The sequence below is a fragment of the Colletotrichum fioriniae genome, assembly GCF_027942845.1.
Source record: "Colletotrichum fioriniae strain IMI 355084 chromosome Unknown scaffold_4, whole genome shotgun sequence".
In the NCBI taxonomy this organism is placed as follows: domain Eukaryota; kingdom Fungi; phylum Ascomycota; class Sordariomycetes; order Glomerellales; family Glomerellaceae; genus Colletotrichum; species Colletotrichum fioriniae.
Genome location: NW_027076840.1, coordinates 1,212,999 through 1,238,550, shown reverse-complemented (window position 1 = coordinate 1,238,550; position 25,552 = coordinate 1,212,999). Strand labels below are relative to the sequence as shown.

The following is a 25,552-nucleotide window of genomic DNA, read 5'->3' as shown; positions in this document are numbered from 1 at the left end:
GTGGGTGTCCACCGGAGGGGGATGGTTACGGTGGACAATCAGGGGCGGTTTCAACTTGATCACTTTGTCTACCGAAGCAACCAAGCGCGTAAAAGCTGCGGCCACGAGGTGCTCCAAGAAGTGACTCCACCAATAGGCCATGTGGGCAGGTTTAATCTGCTCGTCACCTTTTGCCTTCAGGTAAATAGATTGTATGGTTCAGGGAGGTGTGGCCTGGAGAGGCTAAAAGGAGAACTTGTGAAGGCCCCTTATCCCTGGCTCAATATCCGCATCCCCAAAGCAGAAGGCCAGCGAGCGTTGGAAATGAAAATTTGACTCGTGTTCGCCGGTTTAGGTTCACCATCGATCATGGCCCCAATGAGCATATTGGAAAGCCGAAATCGATTGATTCCCACTGCCATGGGCATTTGGAAATATTGACAGCGCAGTGGCATCCGCGGTCCCCTCGGGCCATTCCGAGGCTCGGCCTGGTCGAAAGCTGATTGCTGCCGTCATTTACGGTTCTTTTCACCACATGGGCGCTGTTCCGCAATCGTATCCGTGCTTCCTAAGCATAAATCATAGCCGTTATAGCCGTCTTCCATGACCGACAACTCCACCATAGTATATATGTGAAGCCGCCCCCGTGTGCTGGATAGACATTGCCACCTGCAGTGTCACTTTATGTAAAATGCGGCGCATGCATTGCTTTTGTCTCACGGCACTTGAGACCCTATTTTAGTGATGAAAGAGAAGATTGCGTCAGAGTGACACATTTGACGGATTGTTTCTAATGGAATGCACAAACGCCTCGAAAGGCATTTTCCTGTTCTCTGCCTGAGTCTGGTGGACGCATGAACATCTAGCTCAGTAGAGAGGTATCGTACCACAATGGTTCTCTCACAATTCTTTATCAATCACAACTAACTGTTTATGTGTAAGCGAATATGCACGGTCATGTGTCATGAACATCTGGATTCCTCAAAAGGCGCCGCGCCAAGATGCAGTCGACCCAAGATCAGGCCGAGCCCGACTCAACGGTGCTCTCCCCAGATTCCCAGGATTCAGATCGCTCGCCTAGGGTGGCACGCAGCGGGCAGCAACCCCCCGGTTCAGGGCAGCCATAAACGGCAAAGAGGCCCAGCTGCCGACATGAGTGCATCCACAGAGCAAGACAAGGGCAACACTGGCCACCTTCGAGACACCCATCACCGCTATCGGGCCATGTTGGGCAGTCGTGTTTTCGTATCCGAGAATGCCGCTTGTCGATGTGACACACCAAATCCGCAGAGGTTTCCGCCTCGTACCAAGGCAGAGTTGACTGGTGGGATTTCCGGGAGCCGCCTCGGCACCAAAAGAATTAGAGTCTGTAACTGGAGAAATAAAGGGGTTTAGCGAAGGGCTGGCGAGTGGGTGGCGCTAAAGTGCCGTCCCGTCCGCTACGCCGAGATTCTCTTCAATGCTCCCCTGAGATGCGAATAATAGAAACGGCAAGTATTAAGAGGTTCAACTCAATGTCAACTCCCCTCTGGGCATAGAATGCACCCGCAGCTTTGCACATCTCTCAACTCGACCATGCGCGTGAAGATCAGGCGGCGGCCGCGGACAGTAACACGATTTTCGGAAAATTGAAGACTTCGTTCATTGTTCTAGCTTATGCCATTGGGACTAGCATGTAACATCCAAGTGCCGACAACCCCATACTCATTTCGCTTAACTCCTGCATGCTGCCAGCACCACGATGCAGTCCACTTGGCCAAACGCAAACGCGCTGAAATTCAACAACACCGGCTGTGTGTTCTAGTGGTCATGATTTCTCGTTCACAACAATGTGAGCCTGATCCGAGAAGGTCGCAGGTTCGAACCCTGCCGCGGTCATAGCAATCCTTTTTGAGAGTCCAGTACTTCTGGTTCTCCGTAGAGAGAGGAAGTTGAAGCTCTCTTGAGATGAATTCCGTAAGAAGATTTCACGTCTTTTGTTCAAGGGCCAAATTTATTGTTCAAGAAACTCATTCCCCACATGCAAGCAAGGCCGAAGCAGTCGGTATGGCCACGAAATGATTGAAGTTGTTAAAAATCAGCGAATGCTCGACTTTTCATTAATAAGACTCGTCCACCAAGAAGCGAGCATATACTATATCAAAATTGACTTTTGGGGACAACAGAACGCAGGGGATGACTCCACGTCCTTTCTTGCATCGTGCAAGACCTTTCGAGCAACGCCTGACCCTTAAAGTCGAAAGAGTCACTGCGCTGGCTCAAAGGCTTATGGTCCAGTTATTTCGCCCTAGGGTTCTGTTAAAATGATTTGCCCGAAGAACAAACAGAATCCTGACCGGTTCGCTTGGAGACATCTCGCCAGGATTGGCGGCACTAAAATACTCAGCAGGCTATGCCAACAGATCGTTCACGTCAACTTAAGCTGAAGCAAACTCGACGTACACAAGAGTCTTCGGCAGATTATTGTGAGGGCAATACTTGGAGATTATGTTGCTGTCCCCGTCCAACTCGTGAACAACTGAGATGTGTAGACGTGACGTTGATGGTCACTTTTGGTGTCGATCAGATCTCTGGCACCTTATTTGAGAGCATTATAGACGAAACATGACCGTAGCAAAGTGTTGAATAAATCGGCCCATCTAGGTTCTTACCGAATATCGCGTTGAAGGGGTGTTGCCGCTGGCCAGCTGGCGAAACAAAACAAAACAATCAAACATGTTCAGGACTCCCTGCGGCTCAAACCTTTACCCACGCTTCAACACCCCAGACAAATGATGCAGCCAGGCGGAATATCTTTGCGTTGTACTAATGACTGCCGGCTTCCATTTACAGATGGCACGGATGATTGCACCTGCTTCGGGGCGGCGCTTGCTGGCACACCCCATAAAATTGGTCTTCAGCCTAGAAGTACAGTTCACGCGAGTTTTGAACACTAGTGTATGATATAACCTTGTAGTGCGAGTACAATTGCTCGATACCGACGTAGTGGATGCCACAATGAAGAGGTGGGTTGGCATCGGCGGAGGGACATGAGTTGCACTGATGTTACGTGTCTGACGATCAAGAGGAAGTGGTGAGGGTGTGTAGCTCTTCACACCTGCCCGTTTCTCAATGCTATGTTTGCAAGAGATTCCAACAGTCATACTTATAGGCGAACTGCGTCAGTTGGTAAAGTAGTGGCCCGGTTGGACTAGGACGTTCGATATATGGCGAACGATGAGAAAAGCCTGCTCTGTCTTGAGCATCCAGTTACACCAACAGTCCCTCACGGCACATCGTGGTCTTTCGGAGAGTTTCAACGTCTAGGTAAAGAATTGTTGTGGCTCTCAGCTATATGTGCATTTTAGTCTGCACGCTTCGAATTTGTGTCTTCCTCCTTGTATACATCGTACTTGTAAGACGAGCCGGGGTGATCGGCCCTCAATCCCTTTTGCCCTTGACCATAAACCTTCTCCCTAGCCGTAAAAGCGACGTCGTCGGCAGGTGCCTCTGGGTAAATTCCACGTCGTCGCAGCTCTGGGATAAGAAGATCGACGACATCCTCAAACGTGCCTGGCGTCGTGACGTATCCCAAGTTGAAACCATCCAAGTCACCTTCACGGATCCAGTACTCTAAGTCATCCGCCACCTTTTGTGGGCTCCCAACCGACACTGGCCCGAGCCCGCCAATCGCTGCCCGCTCAGCAATGACACGAGGCGTCCACTTGGGGACATGCTCGCTGGTCGTCGTGAAGGCATCGAGAATACTGCGCACCTTGTGCGCCTCTAGAGAGTCTGCAGCAGTCACCTCCTGGTCTACAGGGATCTTGGACAGGTCGATACCCGTCCAACCGCTGACGAGGACCAGGCCACCAATGACGGAAGCATACTTCTTCAGTTCCTCGTGCTTGGCCTGGGCCTCTTCATCGGTCCGTCCCACAATCGGAGTGAAAGTTGCGAAGAACTTGACAGACTGTGGGTCTCTGCCGAGAGCCGCGGCCTTTTCCCTGATCTCTTTGACTTTTGGGCGCAGTAGCTTTGGCGAATGCGAGGAGACGAAGATACCCTCGGCGTGTGTTGCCGCGAATTCCGATCCAGCCGCCGATGTGCCTGCTTGGAAAAGGAAGGGGGTTCTTTGGGGGGAGGGGTCAACGATGTGACGTGTATCAAGATCGAAGAACTTTCCGTGGTGGTGAATCGTACGGATCTTGTCGGGGTCGGCGTAGCTGTCGTTCTCAGGATCAGGGGTAATCGCGTCATCTGCCCATGAGCCTTCCCAAAGCCTTTGAAACATCAGTAACTTCAATTATGCTGTTTGAGGATGATTGATCGAAGTACTCTTCGAGAAGAGCTTACTTGTAAAGGACTCGAAGGTATTCGTCTGCCTGAGCATAACGCTCGTCATGTGGAATAGGGCTGTCTAAGCCGATAGCCTTGAAAGCTGCTTTCTTCCAAGACGTGACAATGTTCCAGCCAATGCGACCCCTTGTAAAATGGTCGAGTGTTGAAAACCGCTTGGCGAGAAGGAAGGGTGGCTCAAAGGATGTGGATGCGGTAATGGCGAATGTGAGGTTCTTCGTGACTGCGGCCATGGCACTGATCGGCTGTGTTCCCTTTGTAAGCGGTCGCCTAGCTCTTGTAACCAGAACTTTCTCTTACAATAGTTGGATCTGTCATTGGCCATTGGGCTGCTCGGCGAATGCAGTTGTCAAGGCTTCCTTCGTAGGTATCGTAACCTCCATAGGTGTCAGCAAGGAAGAGGGCGTTGATGCCACCTCGTTCTAAGAGCTTCGCGAGGTCGATCCAGTAGTTTAGGTCGCGCTTTGTTGCTGACTTGTCGGCAGGATTCTGAAGCAGCGAGATCTAGTAAATAGGTGCTCATTCGAAAACGTCTCAAAGAGACTACCAACCTTCCATTGTCCAGGCGACAAGTGTCCGACAGTAGACATGTCAAATGCATTGAGCAAGATTTGTTTCTTCCCTTCTGGCTTGAAGCCATTCTCGCCATTGGTTGTGTGAATCGGTACCGAAGTCATTTCGAATGTCTGCTAAAGAGTATCTTCAAGCTGAGGCTTGCACTCGTAACTTCAACATAGCCCCGCGGGCTTGCCTCTTTTTATTAACCCTTCTTCATCACGAATCTCTTCAACTTGGCGCAGGATCGCGATGCAAGGAAGTTGCCCAATCCCCATGTCGTCATCGCCGTTGTCGCCCGCCTCGTGGGACTGGCGCGGGATGTTATCTGCACGTTGACCCCAATTCAATGCCGCCGGTACAGGGCAGAAACGCTGGCGTGATCGCGGGTGTGGATGGTGCCATCACCCGTCTTCCGAGCCCGACGACTTCATTACGTTTCGGAGCACAACGCCGGCCGTCTGGACCCTTTGGACTCAGGAGGCGTCGGGTCGGTAAAAAACGACTCATGATAACTGGTTGTTGAGCCGACGAATGCCTCACCCATAGTATGGCCGGTAGTTCAGGAGGCGCATCTCCGCAGCGGGTCGCAATTCGTGCTGATGCTACGATGTTGAAGAAGGCCGTGATAACCACGCCATATTTGCTAATGAAATTTTGCAGATTCAATTCCTGAACCTCAGAAAGTGAGTGTTCTGCCAAGGGCTTTCACGGTCAGATTCCGTGAAACACTATTGGAGCCATGTGGGGGGTTGAGGAAATATGCCCAGCACGTCAGATTCAACATGTCTCGATGTCAAGTTACATGTCGAGGCTGGTATACGCTTTGTTTCTAGTTTTTAATAGCCCTTCAAGCGGGGAAGGTCATCGTCTACTTGGGATCATTATGCACTGCTTCAATAGAGCAATGCACGAAGCGGGGTTCTCCTGAGAAGTCCATGATACATCAACACCAAATAAGAGGATCGATTGCACGGCCTTAAGGCAGTCTTGGATAATTATTGTGTACCTCATGAACTTGAAGTTTGAATAGTCTCCATGAGTCACTACTACATTAACGATGTGTCTAGTCGTTTAAGTAGAACGATCGACTTTTGGTTGGCACATGCACCTAACATCATCTGGTTGAATTCCAAAATCTTCCTTCAGTCGCTTCTGTCATCTCTTCCACTGACTGCAACTGGTGGCTGCTTGCCGTGTTCAATGGTTGAGATGTCTTCGTGATCACTTTCAGGAAATCCACTAGAATTTTCGAGTTGAGGACTGTTGGGTAGGCAGTCAGCGCAAACAGTCCCGACTGCGTATGAAGGATTGGATGAACTTACTCTCTGCGCTTGACGTACATGCGCAAGATATGTGTCGCGATAATGAGAAGAATGGCACAGGCCAGGGTGAACGCAAAGCCCTGGGGTACCGAGGTGCCTCGACTGTAGGGAAGACCAAGAGCGGGGTCCATGCAGTAGAAGACTGTGAGATGGCGTTGATGAGGACAAGTGTGAAGGATCTTTCGGCCGGTGACGACCGTAATTGTGTGTTCACCCAACCATGGAACACACTCGACAGTGCAACGGAAGAGTAGATGGTCGAAAATGCGAACCATTTAGCAGGTTCCGGGACGTTCCAGATGGTCAAGATGAGAAGCCCCAGGGCGTTCCAAGCACTTGACATCGTGATTGCCCAGGCCGGTCCCATGACGAGATCCGATGCGAAACAGACAAACAAGGTGTAGAAGATGCCGAGGGCAGGCGCAATCGTACCAAGTTCGTTCACCTTGGCTGCCGAATAACGACCGAGACTCTTGATCCAGAGCAAGAAGCTACCCGACGAGGTGTGAATGCCCGCGTTCCAGAAGAGAACGTCGACCACAATAATACCCCAGAATTGCCACGAGAAAAAGACTTTCTTCAAGTTGCCGAATTTGAATTTTCCGTGAGATGAGTGACCTGCGCGCTTCAGTCTCTCCACGCTAAGTTCGATATTCTCTCTCTTCAGAACGAGTCGGTTGGGCTGTTCAGGGGTGCCCGGGATGACGAAGTAGCCCAAGACGCCAATGGGAATGGTTATGAGCGAGCAGATGATGTACATCCATCTCCAACCAGCAAGGCCATGCACGCCGTCGAGCCTTGCAGAGGCGCCAGCTTGGATCAGACCCGCGGTGAGTGTGCCTAGCGAAAGACCAACATAAAAGATGCCACCGCGTCTCGCGATCTCATCCCCTCGGTACCATGAGCCTTCAAAATGCGAGTTAGTAAGCACTCAAACGTAAGAGAGTGAAGAGGCTCACCAAAAAGATAGTGCATAACTGGGAAGAAGGCAGCCTCAAACCAGCCGACCAGGAAGCGGTATGCAGCCAACTCAGCAAACCCAGTAACGCGGAACTGGAGGAGTGTGAAGACGCCCCAGGCAATGTCCAAAAAGGGAATAAGCCAATGTATCGGGATGTATGTCAGGACAAACATCATCGGCAGTTGTCCAGTGACAGCTCCGATGATGTAAAACGTCTGCAGCTGGACGAGCTCGTTGCCTTTGAATCCGAGGTCTTCTTTGAGGCCGGCGACGTAGGCATTGTTCAGGTTCGATTGATCAATGTACTTGACCCAGTAGCTCAGAACCGCGTACGGGACAATAAGAAGGTCAAGTCTATTGATCAATTTGCGTTCCTCTGGCGTATCGGTGTCGGCGTACCATTGGATGTGCCACCACTTGCGGCGAGCCTGGACTACCATGGTGAAAATCTTTTCGCTTTTTTGTGTGAATAGCGGGCGAACAGAGATCTGGAAATGTCGAGATACAGGAATACCATATGACAGCTGCAGGAAGTGAACATCAAGGGTTTCTTTTGCTTTTAGTACCTATCATATTACTATCCCAGCTATCTGCTGCCATCACAATTTTTCCAATCCCATGTCTAACCACCCACGCACCGCGCCGTTTTTTCCAGCCATAAAACAAGGGGTCAGTCATGTCTCTTGCGCAAGCACAAACCAAAGAAGCGAAACTTGGCGATGGCGTTTTACCAACGCGAGAATCCGGAGACTACTGCGTAATAGCACCGCATACCACCCGACCAGGGAGCGGCAAGTATGCGACAAGAGGTTGGCGGGTTGCAAAGATGCTCGGGACGAACATTGCACCATCTCAGGGCTCATTGATGTGACAGTGAGACGGGTGTGAAAGAGACGAAGATGAAAGGCGAGGAGTCCTGCCTGCTTTCGATAGACCACTCAAACCCCTGTCGACTATGCCCCCATCACCGGCCGGCATCAACCATGCTCCACCCCATCAACTTGTAGAATTGGAGACGAGTCTTTGCAACCTACAACACTAGGGCCAAGGGCGGATCCGACGAGTTGAACTCCATCACAGGATAAAGGTACCCATGGAGGGCATTTTGTTGGAGGCTCTGACCTGAGGAGGGAACGGGAAGGGGGGGCGTGTTCGTTGTGATTTCCCAAGAAAGTGGGGAGATGGCGTGCTCCCCATACTCCGCGCACCTCATCTCCAGCAACATCCGCCGTGCGGGTACTTGCCCGCAACATTGAATAGCGGGGTTAGCTGAAGCTCCAGATTCCATGGTGGGGTGGAGAGCTGTTCCTTTCTCTGGGAAGCTTTTGCTTTTGATGCTGCGAGATAACAATGGCTCTTCTCTGATAGGACGGTGAAGTGGTCCTTAGGTTGAACCATACTCGAGACCACGGAGTGTCTTCCCTCCAAGTGCGTGTAACGCGTTCGAGCACGAGTCTGACGTGATTCCGATGTCCGGATCGACGAGGGGCAGAGTCGCTGGCTAACAAAATGTGGCTTTCCCATCTTATCTGCTGTGAGATGTGAGCGGAGTCTATCATAGAGTCCTGTAGCTTTCACTCTCAACTCGAAGCATCACCGGAGAAATTTCAGCAATAATCATGGGTGACCAAATTGACACAACGCCCTCACAAGTCGCGGAACAGAAAGAGGCTCCGATTGAGGCACCTTTGAAGAATGGGCTCGACAAACAGACTCTCATTGATCGCACCGTCGACTCACTTCTCACACCACCAAAGTCGATTTATGATGATTACCCTATCAAGCTCATTGAAAGATACATAGATGAGCCACGGGAATTGAGAGTTGCGGTGATTGGAGCAGGTCTTTCAGGCGTTCTTGCTGGCATTCTCTTACCAGCAAAGGTCCCCGGCATCAAGCTCTCGATTTACGAGAAAAACGCCGACGTGGTACGTTTTTCACAGAGCTCCGGCTCGGAAATGCCACAAGAAATCCTCTCACTAATATCAACCTTTTCAGGGCGGCACATGGTTCGAAAACATCTACCCAGGAGTCCGCTGCGACGTACCAGCCCACGTATACCAGTCAACCTTCGACCCCAATACACAATGGACGGAGGAATTTGCCCAGGGGGCCGAGATTCGCGACTACTGGCAGGGTCTGGCGCGGAAGTACGACGTTTACAAGCACCTCCATCTCGCACAACGGATTGAGGGCTTGAACTGGGTAGAATCACGCTCAGTGTGGCAAATCACCATCCGCGACCTAGCGACAGACGCAATTCGCACAGAGGAGGCCGAATTCGTCCTCACAGCCATAGGCCGTTTCAATGCCTGGAAGCTACCAGACTACCCCGGTATCAAAGATTTCAAGGGAGTCCTCAGACATGCCTCAAACTGGGACCCCAGCTTCGACCCGAGAGAAAAGAAGGTCGCCGTGATCGGCAACGGCGCGAGCGGTATCCAACTCACATCAAATCTCCACAAGGTCGTCTCGCGCCTGGATCACTACGCACGGAACAAGACGTGGGTGACGGCCTCGTTCGCGGGCGACGCGACCTCCATCGAGCCCATCGTCATCCCGAAGGACCTCAGAGAGACCTTCCGCAAGGACCCAGAAGCGTACCTCCAGTACCGCAAGGAGCTGGAGAGCAAATACTTCCGTCACTTCACCGGGTGGCTCAAGGGTTCCAGCGAGAATGACGAGGCGCGAGAAAAGTTCCGCAAGTTCATGAACGATAGGCTCACCAAGAAACCCGAGCTCATCGACGCCCTCATCCCAGAGTTCTCGCCCCACTGCCGTCGTCTAACCCCTGGGCCGGGCTACTTCGAGGCCATCTCTTCCGAAAAGACGGAGTACATCCAAACACGCATCAAGCGGATCACGGGGACAGGTATCGAGACAGAAGACGGCAAGCACCGCGAAGTCGACGCAATCTTTTGCGCGACGGGCGCAAACGTCGATATGGCGCCTCCATTCCCCATCACGGCAAAGGGTCAGGACCTTCGTGAGCTCTGGCGCCCGGATGGACCGTACACCTACTTCGGCTCCGCGACGCCCGGGTTCCCGAACTTGCTCTTCATCCACGGTCCCAACGGGTCAGGACGCTCCGGCACAGTCCCACACAATGTCGAGAACCAGATTACGTACTTTGCACGTATCCTTCGAAAGGCGAGTCGCGAGGGCATCAAGACAATTCAGCCTACCAAGAGGGCGGCAGATAACTTTACGCAATACTCTGACGCCTTCTTCGCGACGACGGTATTGTCGGAGAACTGCAGTTCTTGGTACAACAGCGGCAAAGCCGGTTCTAGGATCCACGGGCTGTGGCCTGGGTCTGCTACGCTGGCCACGATCGTGCAGCGGGAGCCGCGGTGGGAGGATTTTGAGTATGAGTATGTTGGGGACTCGGAGAATCCGTTCTTGTGGTATTTTGGACTTGGATGCACGAAGAGGGAGCTGGATCCGGAAGCTGATGTGACGCCTTATTTGAAAGCTGGAGGCGTGGATGTTAAAGACGTCCACGAGAGTTGGCATAATGTTCCTTAAATTTTGCGTAGAAGCTCAAACATAGATGCACTACGATGAATGCAAAAAAATCATTATCATCATATTCATTCAATTGAAATATCTCACATGCATGATAAGCAGAATAGGGTATGACCTAGACAGACTTGCCGCTGCTTGCTTGGTAGAGCCTGCGTAATCTCTCACAGAAGCATTCATGGTACTCAGACATCGAACAGTACTTGGTTCCAAACCACCGAAAGAGTCTCAAACCATTGCATTGAAAGAGAACGCCAAGCCATCAATGTCGATGATGCCATGCCGAACAACGAACCCGAGAAACAGGATGAGCCAAACGGCCCTTTCTCAAGCCACCGTCTTCAACCCACGTGGATGCGCTATTTGACATGCCAACCATTCCCAAAGACTCGGAATCAAAATGTCGTGCTTTTACTCCCAGCGTAGGAACGCGAGACAGTACCGCGGTGGTGGTGTTGACGTCTGCCTCTATTGAGGTAATTGGCAAAGTGTCGAGGGTGGTACTCCGGAACCCGTGCGCCGGCAGCGGAATGGCGTGCTGTACCCAGTTGATTTCGCAACCCAAATTCGCCGGAGATTTCCACAAAGTCGTCTTAGCGAGTACTCACTTCAAACGCTAAGCTATTGGAGAATTGGAGTAAGCCTGGCAGATGTTACCGGGGGTCTCATAGAATTAGGCAAAGGATGGGAGAAGGGAAGAAAAAAAAGTTTGTCTGGACCCTGCAGTCTGGGCCTGGCATGTGTCAATGGCAACCATGTTACTTTGGGAAGATGGAGGAATTGGGCTCAGAGAACAGAGAGGAGCAATGAGGTTGGCCTGACTGTGACATCCATCTGTATAATCCCTGCATGCTTCTGTCTCTTCTGATCTGATCCATAAGACGAAGGATTCCCGTCTGCTGCGACTTCATCTACGATTAACGACTCGGCAGTTTAGGTCTTGACTTTTGAAGATATCCGGACGCAGTGCTTCTTCCTTCCTTTGCCCATCTAATTTTGTGTTACCTTCGATCGTAATCGGAAGAGCTTCACAATGGCAGAATACGCCGACCCTGGAAAGGGCGATGTCGTCCCTCCCAAGTCGGAGCGTCATCCAGGTTCGTCATCGGCGCAAAAGCACTACCTACAGTATCACCAAAAGACTAACACCAATATTCAACAGTGAAATGGTACCGCTCGACGTTCTACAACATGACCATCCTCGGTCTCTGCAACCTTGCGGCCCCAGGTATCTGGGGCGCCATGAACTCCCTCGGCGCAGGCGGCGCCGCCTCGCCAAAGGTCGTCAACGCCGCCAACGCCCTCACATTCTGCCTGATGGTGGTATCCTGCTACTTCTCCTCCGTCATCGTCCACTACATCGGCATCAAGGGTGCTCTCATCTTTGGAACGTAAGTTCAGCCCACCATTCCACGCCACGAATGTGGAAGAGCGCAACGAGAAACACAAGCTAACATCGCCGAAATTACCAACAGCATCGGCTACGCCCCATTCGCAGCAGGCCTCTACACAAACAACCGCTACGGCGTCGAATGGCTCATGCTCCTCGGCGCCGCCCTCTGCGGCATCTCCGCCGGCGTCTTCTGGATGGCCGAGGCCGCCATCGCCATCGCCTACCCGGAACCCTGGAACCGCGGCAAGGCGCTGGGCTACTGGCTCACCTACCGCCTCTGCGGCCAGATCCTCGGCGGCGCCATCAACCTCGGCCTCAACGCGGACAACGACCAGGCCGGCAAAGTCTCGTACACGGTTTTCATCATCTTTATTGCCATCCAGGCTGCGGGCCCGTTCGTCGGGTTCTTTTTGAATAAGCCCGAGCAGGTGGAGAGGCAGGATGGCAAGAAGGTCAGCTTGGCAATTTTGGAGAATCCGTGGTATGAGATCAAGGCTACGACGAGGAACTTGCTGAAGCCAAAGTTTCTTCTGATTGTGCTTTGGATTGGGCAGGCTGTCTTTGCGGAGGCTGTATTTTTCACGTATCTTGCCTGTAAGTCTCGTCTGAACGCTCTCCTATTGGAGACTTGGAACTAACATTACATTGTAGCATGGTTCTCTGTTCGCTCGCGAGCTCTCGGCTCCTTCCTTTCCGGCATTGTGGCCGTGATTTCTGGTAACCTTCTCGGAGTAAGTAGCTCTCGCAAGCTCGTAGCTAGGACCGAAGGGCATTTGCTGACATCGCTGGCAGCACTGGCTTGATCGCGCCAAGGTCTCCCTCAAGATCCGCACGAGATCGACTTTCTGGACTCTCGTCGTCACCCAGGGCGCCTGGTGGATTTGGGCAACCATCCTCGCGACACGATTCCGCCAGACCCGCCCCGTCCACGACTGGGCCAGCCCTGGCTTCGGAGCCGCTTTTGCGGTCTACATCTTCCTCACGATCGGATTCCAGATCAACTATCTCTTCCTGTACGTTTGCTTCCTGATGGCGGTCTACCACAATCCTTGCCGAAAGCTCGAACGCCAACTAACATGAGAAAACAGATACTTCATCGTCACGAACCTAGCCGAAGGCGAAGAAGAAGTTATCCGCTACGCTGCGCTGCTGCGTGGAGTCGAGTCGGCATGGCAAGCCGTCAGCTACGGCCTCACCTCCATCACCCTCTTTGGCGAGGTCGGTGCAATCTACCTCAACTTTGCGCTGTGGGCCGTGGCCATCGGACCCGCGTGGCTGGTCCTGAGACACTTTGGCTCCGGGCTGTCGGCGCACGTGGAGGAGGTGCGCGAGGTGAGCGGCGTGGTGTCTAGCGAGGATGGCGAATCGGACGTGAAGCACTAGACCATAGATGATGGGGTGGGAATGCGAGTCAGTGCTGGTGATACCCGAGTTGCTGGGACGCGGTGTGCCGGGTGGACAGCTCCCGTCAGCTTGATGCCGATCGTCGAGACTGGGGTTGCGATATTGCTATAGAGATTAATGATTCCCTGTTTCTCCGCGCTAGATAATCTCTGTATGAACCTTAATTAAATGGTCTTTCCGAACATCTGTGTCATGTGTGAGTGCTCCATCAATGAGATGATCGCCACGTCAGAATCATCGTGAGATGGACCGATACCCAGGTCAATTGGCGAATGAAACCTCTAGAGAGACAATCAGTTCCGCGCTTTGAATTGCCCCTCAAAGAAGTGTCTGCATCGCTGCCATATTGCGGATATTAACCATCCGCCAATCTGTCGCGCGGTAATCTGCAACTCTCTGGGTGGACCATGTCATCGGAGCTAACATGACGTGATAGCCTCACGTCGGAAACCTTGAACCCCACGACCTGCGGTCGCCGGCGGGAGCCGCTGTATCTCTTCTTCAGCCAAGAGCATCTTGGCCCGCGAATTACAGCTTAACCGCCTTTTGCAGCCTAAATAGCCGAATGCCTTACACGGAGCTTTTCAAGAGCTATCACTCGAGGGCCCAGGCGAGCTATCGAACAGGAGCTTCCCTGGAAACAATCAGACAGGCGGAGTGCAGGGGTCGTCGGCATTGGCGTGGGGTCCGCCATGGCCCGTTTGTGCGTCGTCGTGCGTCTTGCGCCACCGAGCCGTCCGGTGGCATCATCGCCCCGGCTCCACGGTGCCGGACCCACGCCGAGTATCGGGAGGGGCAAATTGGGGTAAACTTCGAAATGTTCTGTGTAAGACCATCGCCGGGGGGTGTGTCTCCAAAGGGACGTCACGTCGTTCGACTCGAACCCCTCCATGTTACCCCGCGGTGGCCGGGGTTTCGCTAAATGATGGTAATAATTTGAGAAAAGTTTTGTTGTCTTTTGTTATCGCAAAAAGCCAGCAGCTTCTTCTTTTTCGGAACCTTTCTCAGGAGAACGATTCTCGCGAACTTAGGAACTCCAAGTACTCCAAACGCAAAAACCACGAAGAAAACATGGCCGACACCACGGGAAGCGCAAAGCCGAAGAAGAGCCTCGTGCTCAATGCCTTCGTTGAGATGTGTATGGCATCCAGATCTCGCCGCAGAATCTTACATTGAAGTTGACAGTTTCCATGTAGGCAGTGGACATCAATCCCCCGGACTCTGGAGACATCCCGAAGACGAGTCGTGGCGCTTCAACGAGATCAGCCATTGGGTTGAGCTGGCCAAGCTGCTCGAGGAGGCCAAGTTCCACGGAATCTTCATCGCTGATGTTCTTGGTGAGTTTGTCGTTCAGGAGATCGAACCTGGAAGATCAGCTAACACGAAGGAGGCGGCTACGATGTCTACTCGCAGTCCCTCGATCCCGCAAAGGTTTCCGGTGCCCAATGGCCCGTCAACGAGCCATTGGCCCCCGTGGCTGCCATGGCTGCGGTAACGAAGAGCATTGGCTTTGGTGTGACGGTATCGACGACATATGAGCAGCCTTACCACCTTGCGAGGCGTTTGTCGACTCTTGACCACCTGACGGGCGGTCGGTAAGTGGCCTAACGTCTGGTCGCAGAGTTCTCTTGCTAACAGACTCATAGTCTCGGTTGGAATGTCAGTTTCCGGGCGAAATCTTTTGAGGAAGTGCATACTGACTCGCACAGATCGTGACGAGCTACCTGGATTCCGCAGCAAAGAACATGGGTCTCGCCCAGCAGCCCCAGGTAAGATGGCGCAAAAACAGCATCATCGCAGTTTCGGAAGGAAGCTAACAAGAGCAGCACGACGACCGATACGCACAAGCCGAGGAGTACATCAAGGTCATGTACAAGCTCTTCGAGTCCTCATGGCGAGACGACGCTGTCAAGCTCGACCGCAAGTCAGGCATCTACACCCAGCCCGACCTCGTCCGCAAAATCGACCACAACGGCCGCTTCTTCAGCGTCCCCGGCCCGCACATCGTCCAACCTAGCCCTCAACGCACCCCTCTCCTCCTGCAAGCCGGAACCTCCAAAGCAGGCAAACAATTCGCGGCGCAGCACGCCGAAGCGATCTTCGTCTCGGCGCACGCGCCCGCCGTATGCGCAAAGAACATTGCCGAGATCCGAGAGCTCGCGCGGACGCAGTACGGCCGTGATGGCAAGGACATCAAGGTGCTCGCGCTCGTGACGCCGATCCTGGGCGCCACGGAGGAGGAGGCGCAGGCGAAGCTGGCTGATTACCGCAAGTACGCCTCGCACGAGGGCGCGCTGGCGCTGTTTGGTGGCTGGACGGGTATTGATCTGAGCAAGTATGGTGATGAGGAGGAGCTGAGGCAAGTGGAGAGCAATGCTGTCAAGTCGACTGTTGAAGGGTACGCGCGGTTCTCGCCGGGTACGTCAAAGTGGACGAAACACACTATTGCCGAGCACGTCAGCATTGGTGGCAACGGGCCCATCTTCGTCGGTACGGCTTCGCAGGTTGCGGATGGGCTTGAGACGTGGATTGAGGAGGCCGATGTTGATGGATTCAACTTTGTAAGTGCTGATGCCATTGTGTTGAACTTTGTGTCTGGGGCACTTGGTGGTGAGAAATGTGATTGCTGACTTTGGATGTTAGGCGTATGCCCTCTTCCCTCAGTCCTTCAAGGACATCATCGACCTTCTCCTGCCTGAGCTGCGTCGTCGCGGTCTCTTCTGGGACGATTACGCTGTTCCCGGTGGAACGTACAGAGAGAACTTTTACCGCAAGCAGGGCCAGTCGGGGCCACTGGACGAGCACGTCGCGGCATCATACAGATGGAAGGCGGGAGTTTCGGCTGAGGAGGCGAAGATTCCGGAGTAAACGATCAGGATGCATCGTGATGTGAAGCATTGAAGCTCATTGAGGATAGATGAAAAAAGGAAAAATAAGAAAGAAAAAATAAGAAAGAAAAAATGAAGCTATTCCCAACATCCGAGACCAGGCAAATGACGGGTTTACTTCCTCTTTGAGTGTTGACGAAGCGAAAGCGTGAGGAGGGCAGTTTCTCGTTCCAGACCTAAGGTGCCTTTCGTAAGGTACGTATCGCGATGTGGAGCCAGATCGTCCGGGAAGCAGTGGATCCGCCTTGACGAATGGGACGAAGCAGCGCACTCTTAAGGCCGAGATTCGTCCGGCCGAGCTGTGCCGAAGGTTGAGCTCGCATCTACGGAAGTCTGAAAAACGACTCCAGTTTATTTTTGTCGCTGGCATCTCGGAAACCGCCTTGACGGTGGGGACTTTAAGCCATCTAGGTACTTGAAGCTCAGGGACATGATTTTGAGTTATCGTTGAGAGACTTATAGGAAATGCAGAGATTGCACGAATCAATAGACAATACAAAAAATAGTGGAAAATCTCCTGACTGAACCTCAGCCCAGAATTGCTTGGGAAACAGCGGAATTCACGAGGCTTGATTGGTCAATGGCTGTTGATTCTCGGCCCAGACCGAAAGGATGCGTGTCGAGGTGAGGTACTACCTGGAATTAAGCCCTACAGGCTGCCAACAGCAGACTACTCAGGTACATTACAAGCCTTACACTACCTACACAGTAAGGTACTTTAGCTAGCGAAAGAGACAAGAAGGTTTTCTCGCTCTAGCGGCGGGCATGCGGCTGCGCCCAGGAGGATGTTACCGACTGTTACCGAGCCGCGAACCATCATTGAACCAATCATACTGTCTGATTTGATGACATAATCACTCAGGGCGCGCTCTCTGCCTCTCAGAAAGCTTGGAGCTATCTTGGAGCTCCCTGGTCTCCAAGGGTTGGTGCTGCGTCATTCCCCACCGAGGGGCTCAAGGAGTGACCTGATCTTTTTTCCCATACCTCGAGTCCTTGACTCTTGGTCTTGTCTCCTGAATCCTGAGGTGAATGGAGACGCGCTCTTTCCATCGGAACCAAACAAAAGTGACAGTATAAAGTCTCGCCGGCGCCCACTTTCTGCCCCAGAGCCACCCCGTTTCTCCATATCTTCCTCTCCTTGTTCTTGTCGTCGGCCAGGCTTCGAATCTCTAACCTCTCCCCTCCTTTTCTTTCCACGGGCATTGACCCTCTGTGAACCTCTCCACTCCTCACTCTCATTTGCGTGATCACATCTCGCGAACATGGCGTCTCCCATCGCTTCCGCCGCCCTGCGGGCTCGCGTCAAGCGTCCCTCGATGCTCAAGAAGCTCACCAAGCCTCAGGATCTTCTGCAGCACTTCCCCAATGGCGCCTACATCGGCTGGTCCGGCTTCACCGGCGTCGGGTACCCCAAGAAGATGCCCACCTACTTGGCGGACCACGTCGAGCAGAACTCGTAAGAACCTCTTGGAAATGCTAATAGATTTGGGCCCTTTAAGCTAATCGAATTGTTTCCGCCCAAAACAGCCTCCAGGGCCAGCTCAAGTACAGTCTATTTGTCGGTGCCTCCTCCGGCGCCGAGACCGAGAACCGCTGGGCCAGCTTGGATATGATCAATCGCCGAAGCCCCCATCAGGTCGGCAAGGCCATCTCCAAGGGCATCAACGAAGGCAGAATCCACTTCTTCGACAAGCACCTGTCGCAGTTCCCCGTCGATCTCGTATACGGCTTCTACACCAAGGACCGCCCAAACAAGAACCTTGACGTCGTCGTAGTCGAGGCCACAGAGATCAAAGAGGACGGCAGCATTGTCCCTGGCGCCTCCATCGGTGCCACGCCGGAGCTGGTACAGATGGCGGACAAGATCATCATCGAAGTCAACACCTCGCTACCTAACTTTGACGGTCTCCACGACATCACCATGACCGACGTGCCCCCGCGCCGCAAGCCCTACCTCATCACCAGCGTTGAGGACCGCATCGGAACAAACTCCATCCCCATTGACCCCGAGAAGGTCGTCGGCATCATCGAGTCCGACTACCCCGACCAGACAGGCCCCAACACCCCCGAGGACGACGGTTCCAGGGCCATTGCCAGACACCTGATTGAGTACTTTGAGCACGAAGTCAAGCACGGCCGCCTCCCCAAGAACCTGCTTCCCCCTGCAGTCCGGTATCGGCAACATCGCCAACGCCGTCGTCGGCGGCCTCAAGGACAGCAACTTCTGGAACCTCAAGGTCTGGACCGAGGTCATCCAGGACACCTTCCTCGACCTCTTCGATACGGGCCACCTCGACTTCGCGACCGCCACCTCGGTCCGCTTCTCCCCCGAAGGCTTCAAGCGCTTCTACGACAACTGGGAAAACTACCACGACAAGCTCCTCCTCCGCAGCCAACAGGTCTCCAATTCGCCCGAGATCATCCGCCGCCTGGGCGTCATCGCTATGAACACACCCGTCGAGGTGGACATCTACGCGCACGCCAACAGCACGTGCGTCATGGGCTCCCGCATGCTCAACGGCCTCGGCGGCAGCGCCGACTTCCTCCGCAACGCAAAGTACAGCATCGTCCATACCCCCTCGACGCGCCCGTCCAAGACGGATCCCCACGGCGTCAGCTGTATCGTCCCCATGTGTACGCACATTGACCAGACAGAGCACGATCTGGATGTCATCGTCACCGAGCAAGGTCTCGCTGATGTTCGTGGCTTGAGTCCCCGCGAGCGCGCGCGCGTCATCATCAAGAAGTGCGCCCACCCGGTGTACCAGCCCATCCTCCTTGACTACTTTGAGAAGGCCGAGTTTGAGTGCCTGCGCAAGGGCATGGGCCACGAGCCTCACCTGCTCTTCAACTCCTTTGATCTCCACAGGGCCTTGGCGAGGAAGGCAGCATGCAGAAGGTGAAGAGCTTCAAATGAACAGGCCAGCATCGCCCGACGCCACAGTCAAGGATAAGAGCTTCAAAACAATCATGAGCTAAAACCGTTTAGAGCTACCGGAGAAAGGCATTGTTGGATTTGCTTGCATTGGTGTATTGGTGCATTTGCAGGGCGGGCCTGCGATCTCGGAGCATACTCTGGTAGAATACCTAGTCCTTTTATTTTGTTGATAGAGAAATGATACCTCGCTGGATAATGGAGCATTTACATTACATGCCAAGCATTGGCAGTGGATACCGCTTGCTGTCAAATATGAAGATCAATCTCTCAGCCTCCGATACCACTCAGCGCCGGCGCGCCGGAGATATATCATTCGGCGGCACAACCTCGGCCGCCCGACCACCGACCCGGAATCCCGATAGTCTCGGCCCGTACAAACTTTCAACTCGAGGCTCAAACGCTTCAGACCCCGGCCCTCCTTCATCTCCGACTACGCTCAACAACATCCTCCAACGCATCAACCGCCTCCCCAGGCCCATCACCATGCCCGCCAAAATCCACGCTCACCCTCTCGGCCGCACTCCGGAACTTTTCCTCACCGATGACTCGCTCCACCGCGCGCCTCAACATATTTTCACTTGGCGCGTCGGTCGCGAGATCGATCCCGGCGCCGCTCCACGCCACCCGCGAACTCACATCGGCCTTATCCTCGCTCCGACCCGCGCAAACCAAAGGTACGCCGAAGCGCAGCGCCGCGAGCACGCCGTTGTAGCCTGCGTTGGTGACCATTACGCCCACGTGCGGGAGGAAGCGGGCGTGTGGGATGAAGGTGGCTACGCGGGCGTTAGACGGGATAGAGGATGCTGGGAGATGAGTTTCTGCGTTTGGGGTGGTGGCGATGACGAGGAGGTCTGTTCGGTGGGCGAGGGCGGCGAGGGTCGGGGTGATGAGGTTTGCGGCGTTTGTTGCGTATGTGCCTTGTGTTACGTGGATTACCTTTTCTCGCGGGTATGCGAGCATCTCATCCCACCATTTCGGTAGAGGCGGGAGCTCATCTTCGTTGAAGAGCGGGAGCAGCGGTCCGACGAATTTCACGGCCGGATGCAGGTTCTTGCGTGGGAATTCAAAGGCTGGTGTCGTGGGCATGATGTGCAACACATCTGACCTCGTAGAATCATAGAACCCCGACGCCGGTAAGGGGGGAAGCCCCAGCTTGTCCCGATGGGCGTTGAGCGCGGTCGTAAGTTTCGGGTAGAGAAGCCAGCTCGCGGCCGCGTGGGCGAGGGAATTGAGCCACCGGCCGAAGAAGGTTGCCGGCGGGAGCCAGCCCGTACCCCACGGCGGGACCTCCGGGTCGAGGCTTACGAGCGGGTTAATCCCCAGTGTCGCGTACGGTAAGCCCGTGAGGTCCCGGAGGCAGTGGGCGCCGTAAGCGCAGAGGTCTACGAGCAGGATGTCCGCCTTGAACGCCGGCGTTCCGTCGGAGCCGTCGAGGATGGCGCGGTAGGCTGCGACTTGATCTGGTACCCTGTCGAGGAAGAGCTTACGGAGGGTGGAGACGACGGCGGCTAGGCCCGAGGTCTCCGGGTCCGGCGCGAGGGCTGTCTCGTCGTGCGCGGCGAGCGGGGGCGGGGAGGGGATGAAGAGTGCGCCGGTTTGTGGTATCATGTGGGCGTGGGAGGCGGACGTGAGCCAGGCTACGGTGTGGCCTCTACGGGTGAGAGCGAGTGCGATGGGTTGCATTGGGTGGATGTGGCCTGCAAAGGGCATCGTTGCGATGAGGACCTTCATCGTAGTTTGAATTGCCGGAGGTAACTCGAGGAGAGTGTTTGCTCGGTGTGCGTGATATTGCTAGGTTGCAGGCGTCCTGATTGAAAACAACGATGATTCTCTACATGGTAGTCTCGTATCCATGCCCACCGCTGTGAGTAAGACGTCAAGATGTGAGGGTGATTGCCCCTCCCCTGCCGCACCAATCTCACCGAGGCGCGGATGCCCCGGTCGGTTAGTGTAGGATGGCACGTCAATTAAGGTTAAATGAGACGTCGTGATGGATGGCGTTTATCCGCTCGGCATGCCGCTTCAGACGCAGCGTTCTTTTCAAAGAGCTCGCTTGTGAAAGTATGACGGTCTACCTAGGGTTACATCTTGCGGTCTAGGTGTTCACAAGATCTCGACATATATGCCTTCTATCACCGAGTTGACCGAAGGTCATTGCCTCAACCGTAGTTAGGCGGGGCTTTCGGTGAGATTCAATTACCCAGGATCTGAAGTGGAATGAAACGCCGCGTTGGCTCCCGCTTCTCAAGAGGATTCTTAAAACCAGAAATATTGACTCTTTGAAGCTGGATGAAAAGTGACGAGCTAAACTTGAATATAGTCCTAACCTGCCAGCAAATTGATCCCATCGGAAGCTATACTTCTACTCCACGCTTTCCCCAAGGACCATCAATGCCTTATGGTCACCCCCAAGTCCGCGGGTGCGAAGGACGATTTTTCGCACATATACCACGTCTTGAGTAATCAACCAACGGTAAGGTGTCTCACTCAACAAATCGTTTTATAACATTGAAGTCAATAGAATCAGAATCATAAAGCTGTTATGATTGTTGCAGTATATGGGCCCACTCTAGTCTCAACCAATTGGGTAGATCGAGAATGTCACCAGTCCTCTCACTAAAATGTGTCATATCTTCACCAAGCGGAACCTGGCCGTCGATAATTGAGCCAAAAAGCCGTGTCATAATTGTCAGCAGACATGATCATTCGTGATGGCATCTCTATCTCGTCCTAGGATCAAACAATGCTTGCAAAATCGTGGAGTTGACTTGCTGACCGGGCAAAGAGTTCGCTATGACCGATCGGCGTTAGCTGCCTAGAAGCATGTGGTCGCAGAAAAACCTGGAAGGATTCAACATTTCAGGACAGATCTAACCATCTATCGACAACACCATCAGTCCGAGCATAACGAAGTCGTGGCCTTTAAGAAAACAATAACATATAAAACAGCATTTCCTCATGCCGTAGCCTCATGATTCTTTTGCGACTGGTCTGAACAAATGGCTGAGACCGAATGCAAATTGGATCTATATCTTAGCTCCTTGCCAACTATTGACACCATGCGACCATTGCTTCGCGGCATATTCTTCTTCTCCCTCCTCGCACTCGCCGCCGCCAAATGCCCAACATACATCGACACCGTAGTCCCTTCGGGACAAACCCGTCGCCATGGCAATCGCGAGCCTGGCGACCCCATTCTGGCAACCATGCACGACGTCCACAAAACACTCTCCGACTGCGACTCCATCAAAAGCCTCAAACTCCGCGTCACGAGCCTAGGATGCTCTGAACATCCCGACCGTTGGAACTTCCCACTCGACCTGGCCTCGGGATCCATATACCCCTCGGAACTAGAGTCGCTGGACCTAGAGGGCTATCGTTTCGACGATCGAATTTGGGATGAGGTCTCGCAACCGCCGTTCCGGACGGGTTCCAAGTTTTGGGACAGGATGGAGTGGATCGGTTCCGGTAGAGCCTGGAAGTGGGTGAGGTATCTCCCGTTGTCCGCGGAGCAAAAGGCCAAGACGAATCTGGACTTGTGGTTGGATGCCATGGACTTCGGGAGCATCAAGAACCTTACCCTCAGGCCCTATATCGATGAACATCCCGAAGTTGCGAAGCTGATTCCACATTTGAAGTCGCTTGAGTCGTTGAAGGTCTATGGCGCCTGGGCAAAAGACCTCATCTTGGGTATGCCCGAGAACTCGCTTACGCATCTGTCGTGGATATTCAGCCACGAGACCGGCGCTTCCGTGTTACCCGTCATACGACACCATGCGCAGTCTCTCAAGAGCCTCGAATGGCGCGAGGCGGAAAGTGGAATTCGGCAGCGGAGAGTGATGACGGCGGAAGAAATCGCAGAACTCGGTCGCATGGTGCCGAACCTGCAGAGCATTACCCTCGACCTGAACCGCAACGGCACATGGCCGATGGAGCACTTTGACGCGCTGGTGACGAATTTCCCAAATTTGACCAACATTACAATCTTCTTGGAGTTTGCGAGCGAGTGCCGACGACAGCTGGGTGCCTCCGCAGAGGGGTTTTATGGCTACGAGCAGTGGAAGATGGGTGAGGCGTCGGATTGTAGCAGCGGAGTAGGGTCCATGGCCCAGCCGCCGCTCGAACTTAACCAGGCCATGCAGCTATGGGGACACTTGCGGGAGAAGAAGATTGGCGATTTGTTGAAAAAGGTCGTTTTCTATGCGGGCGACTGGGAGAGGCCGTGGGATGGGGCGTTGGCTGAGAGTGAATGGCTCGAGGGTAGGAGATCGTTCTTCTGGTGCGAGGCTTCAGACAACCCGCCAAAAAGAATTAATGGCGCGTGTACGGGGCTGACAGCAGACGTCCCTACGAGGGGTAGCTCCTCTGGGTATGATGAAGACGGATTCGATGCTCCTGGCTGGCAAAGCGATATGGCTCGGCGAGCCGTGCGGATGGAGCTTTGATGTGGAGGACTCTTGAAGATAAAGCGTAATAATCATGATGGCGTTTTGTGTAATCCGGATGTTGCCTCACCATCTGCGCGAGCGTCCCTCTCCATGAGCTCCCTGATCCAACTTCCGATGCCAACAGAGACGCAGACGGTACTCCACCTGGGTCCGTCACCGAAGCACACAAAGTTCTGAGACAGCCACCCCACAAGCGCCTGCATCATCTCCCCATCAGAGGGCGTCCCCTTCCCCTCCCCAACAGCTTGCATCCTCACAGCCTGATCGGTGGTAATCTGGTTGAGAATGTTTCCCGCAACCTCTTCCGGCGTCTTCCAGTACCTGCTCGGCCTCCCCTTCTTCTCGCACTCATCCCTAACGAGCTGATTAATCTCCCCGCAGGCCCACTCGGCGAACTGGTCCGAGAGCTTGCGGAACATGTATCCCTTGTTCTTGTAGTCCATCCTCGCCTGGGCGAGCGAGAGGAGGTACTTGCGGTCGGTGAGGTGCTTGGAGTGGCTGAACATGCGGTCCAGGGCTTTGATGGCGGGCGGGGGAGGGGCGGGCTTCCCAGAGGTCGACTGTGTAGTTCATTGTGGACCAGAAGATGCAGCCGGCGAGGGTGTGCATGCCCGGGCCGAGGTAGGGGACGATGTCGAGTGGTGGTTCGAGGATGCGGATGAGGCGGTCTGTGTCTACCCAGAGGCCGTAGTCTAGGCGGGGACTTGATCTACCGCTGGCACGAAGGCGCCTTTCTGATGTAGATGATGGGTTCTCTGGTACGGTTGGAGGTTGGGTTGTTGCTGGTGGTGGTGGTGGTCCCCGCGACAGCTTGTCGGGTGGTGGTTGTGATGATGCTACTCCTCTAACATCTTGATTGTCAACATCATCCATGGCATCATCTTCAGTGATGTCGGCGAGGTCTCGTGCACGACGGAGTACGACCCTTAGATCATCCGATAAGGGCTGTCCCTTGAGAGTCCTATTGATCTCGGCTATAGCATCCTTGAGATTCCTATTCTCCTGCTCTAGCTTCTGAACCTTGGAAGCATGTCGCTTGCGGTACTCGCGCTGAGCAATGACACCGCGCTCACGACGCCGGGCCTAGAACGAATTACCTTAGTCAATCTTGTTCAAGGTACAATCTGGAGGAGCATCTCATAGGTTGCGTTACCTCGGCGTCGGCTGGACTCATTCCGTTTTCTGGGTACGGCGGTCTCGTTATAGCAGTCTGGTGTTACGGCAAGTGAACGGGCTCAACATGGGCCGAATCAACGTTATTGAAGATGAAAACTGCCAAGGGTGGTTTTGTCTTTGTTAACATTGAGGAAGGATTAATCAGCGAGGACTGGGAGAGTGCGTATCATGTCAGCAATCAGTGCGGGGCCCACTCCGGACGCCGTCCCATAACGTTATCCGTCCGACTCGGCTCAGCGCCGGCCCAGCGCCATTGATGTGGGTCTGGACAACTTTTGTCCGAGTCCGACCCTCAAACGTTGACGGCGTTAAGCGTCGTGCAGAATTTGCAATCCTCCTTGTTTGAGCTCGATACTGAACATTTCAAACACTGGCTGACATAGCAAAGGGACGACAATGTGGGCACTGGGAAAGAGGCTAGGCAAGCGATGGGAATACTGCTGACTGAGTGAACAGAAGACACGATGTTCTCAAGATCGGCATCGTCAGCACCAGTGTTGAATATCCAGATACTTAAGTAAAGGAAGAGACGGGAGAGATGAATGTTCACAATTCTCCCTCACCTTTAGAAATCACTCCCACTTCCACTTTCACTTTGAAAGTGCAAGAACCAGTAGCTTAA

At 53.7% G+C, this 25,552-nt stretch overlaps 9 protein-coding genes and 1 non-coding gene across 10 annotated transcripts; 6 read left to right on the top strand and 4 right to left on the bottom strand.

The window, feature by feature from the left end:
* The first annotated feature begins 1,768 nt into the window (after positions 1–1,768).
* On the top strand, positions 1,769–1,857 carry N0V96_004184. Its single transcript has one exon. It is a non-coding gene; the product is annotated as a tRNA-Val (tRNA).
* A 1,465-nt stretch (positions 1,858–3,322) lies between these two features.
* N0V96_004183 (uncharacterized protein) lies at positions 3,323–4,994 on the bottom strand (the record flags this gene model as incomplete). The annotated part of the gene is made up of 4 exons (XM_053188248.1): positions 3,323–4,241; positions 4,315–4,562; positions 4,618–4,806; positions 4,869–4,994. The coding sequence occupies 4 exons, from the start codon at positions 4,992–4,994 to the stop codon at positions 3,323–3,325; spliced, it is 1,482 nt and encodes a 493-aa protein (XP_053054210.1).
* A 1,023-nt stretch (positions 4,995–6,017) lies between these two features.
* SEO1_2 (MFS transporter (Seo1)) lies at positions 6,018–7,598 on the bottom strand (the record flags this gene model as incomplete). The annotated part of the gene is made up of 4 exons (XM_065757047.1): positions 6,018–6,135; positions 6,198–6,339; positions 6,417–7,103; positions 7,157–7,598. 4 exons carry the CDS (start codon positions 7,596–7,598, stop codon positions 6,018–6,020), a joined length of 1,389 nt encoding a protein of 462 aa, XP_065614260.1.
* A 1,179-nt stretch (positions 7,599–8,777) lies between these two features.
* On the top strand, positions 8,778–10,686 carry N0V96_004181 (uncharacterized protein; the record flags this gene model as incomplete). Its single annotated transcript, XM_053188246.2, has 2 exons — positions 8,778–9,086; positions 9,157–10,686. The coding sequence occupies 2 exons, from the start codon at positions 8,778–8,780 to the stop codon at positions 10,684–10,686; spliced, it is 1,839 nt and encodes a 612-aa protein (XP_053054208.2).
* Positions 10,687–11,716: 1,030 nt separating this feature from the next.
* On the top strand, positions 11,717–13,459 carry N0V96_004180 (uncharacterized protein; the record flags this gene model as incomplete). The annotated part of the gene is made up of 6 exons (XM_053188245.1): positions 11,717–11,780; positions 11,846–12,074; positions 12,159–12,670; positions 12,728–12,807; positions 12,869–13,089; positions 13,165–13,459. 6 exons carry the CDS (start codon positions 11,717–11,719, stop codon positions 13,457–13,459), a joined length of 1,401 nt encoding a protein of 466 aa, XP_053054207.1.
* Positions 13,460–14,551: 1,092 nt separating this feature from the next.
* N0V96_004179 (uncharacterized protein) lies at positions 14,552–16,348 on the top strand (the record flags this gene model as incomplete). The annotated part of the gene is made up of 7 exons (XM_065757046.1): positions 14,552–14,618; positions 14,677–14,817; positions 14,871–15,075; positions 15,127–15,139; positions 15,190–15,249; positions 15,307–16,041; positions 16,124–16,348. 7 exons carry the CDS (start codon positions 14,552–14,554, stop codon positions 16,346–16,348), a joined length of 1,446 nt encoding a protein of 481 aa, XP_065614259.1.
* Positions 16,349–17,630: 1,282 nt separating this feature from the next.
* ACH1 (acetyl-CoA hydrolase) lies at positions 17,631–19,271 on the top strand (the record flags this gene model as incomplete). Its single annotated transcript, XM_065757045.1, has 3 exons — positions 17,631–17,824; positions 17,896–18,493; positions 18,537–19,271. 3 exons carry the CDS (start codon positions 17,631–17,633, stop codon positions 19,269–19,271), a joined length of 1,527 nt encoding a protein of 508 aa, XP_065614258.1.
* Positions 19,272–19,726: 455 nt separating this feature from the next.
* N0V96_004177 (uncharacterized protein) lies at positions 19,727–21,037 on the bottom strand (the record flags this gene model as incomplete). Its single annotated transcript, XM_053188242.1, has 1 exon — positions 19,727–21,037. The coding sequence occupies one exon, from the start codon at positions 21,035–21,037 to the stop codon at positions 19,727–19,729; it is 1,311 nt and encodes a 436-aa protein (XP_053054204.1).
* Positions 21,038–22,365: 1,328 nt separating this feature from the next.
* Positions 22,366–23,751, top strand: N0V96_004176 (uncharacterized protein; the record flags this gene model as incomplete). Its single annotated transcript, XM_053188241.2, has 1 exon — positions 22,366–23,751. One exon carries the CDS (start codon positions 22,366–22,368, stop codon positions 23,749–23,751), a length of 1,386 nt encoding a protein of 461 aa, XP_053054203.2.
* Positions 23,752–23,783: 32 nt separating this feature from the next.
* N0V96_004175 (uncharacterized protein) lies at positions 23,784–24,928 on the bottom strand (the record flags this gene model as incomplete). The annotated part of the gene is given in 3 exon segments (XM_065757044.1): positions 23,784–24,299; positions 24,316–24,837; positions 24,908–24,928. The coding sequence occupies 3 exon segments, from the start codon at positions 24,926–24,928 to the stop codon at positions 23,784–23,786; spliced, it is 1,059 nt and encodes a 352-aa protein (XP_065614257.1).
* Positions 24,929–25,552: the final 624 nt, after the last annotated feature.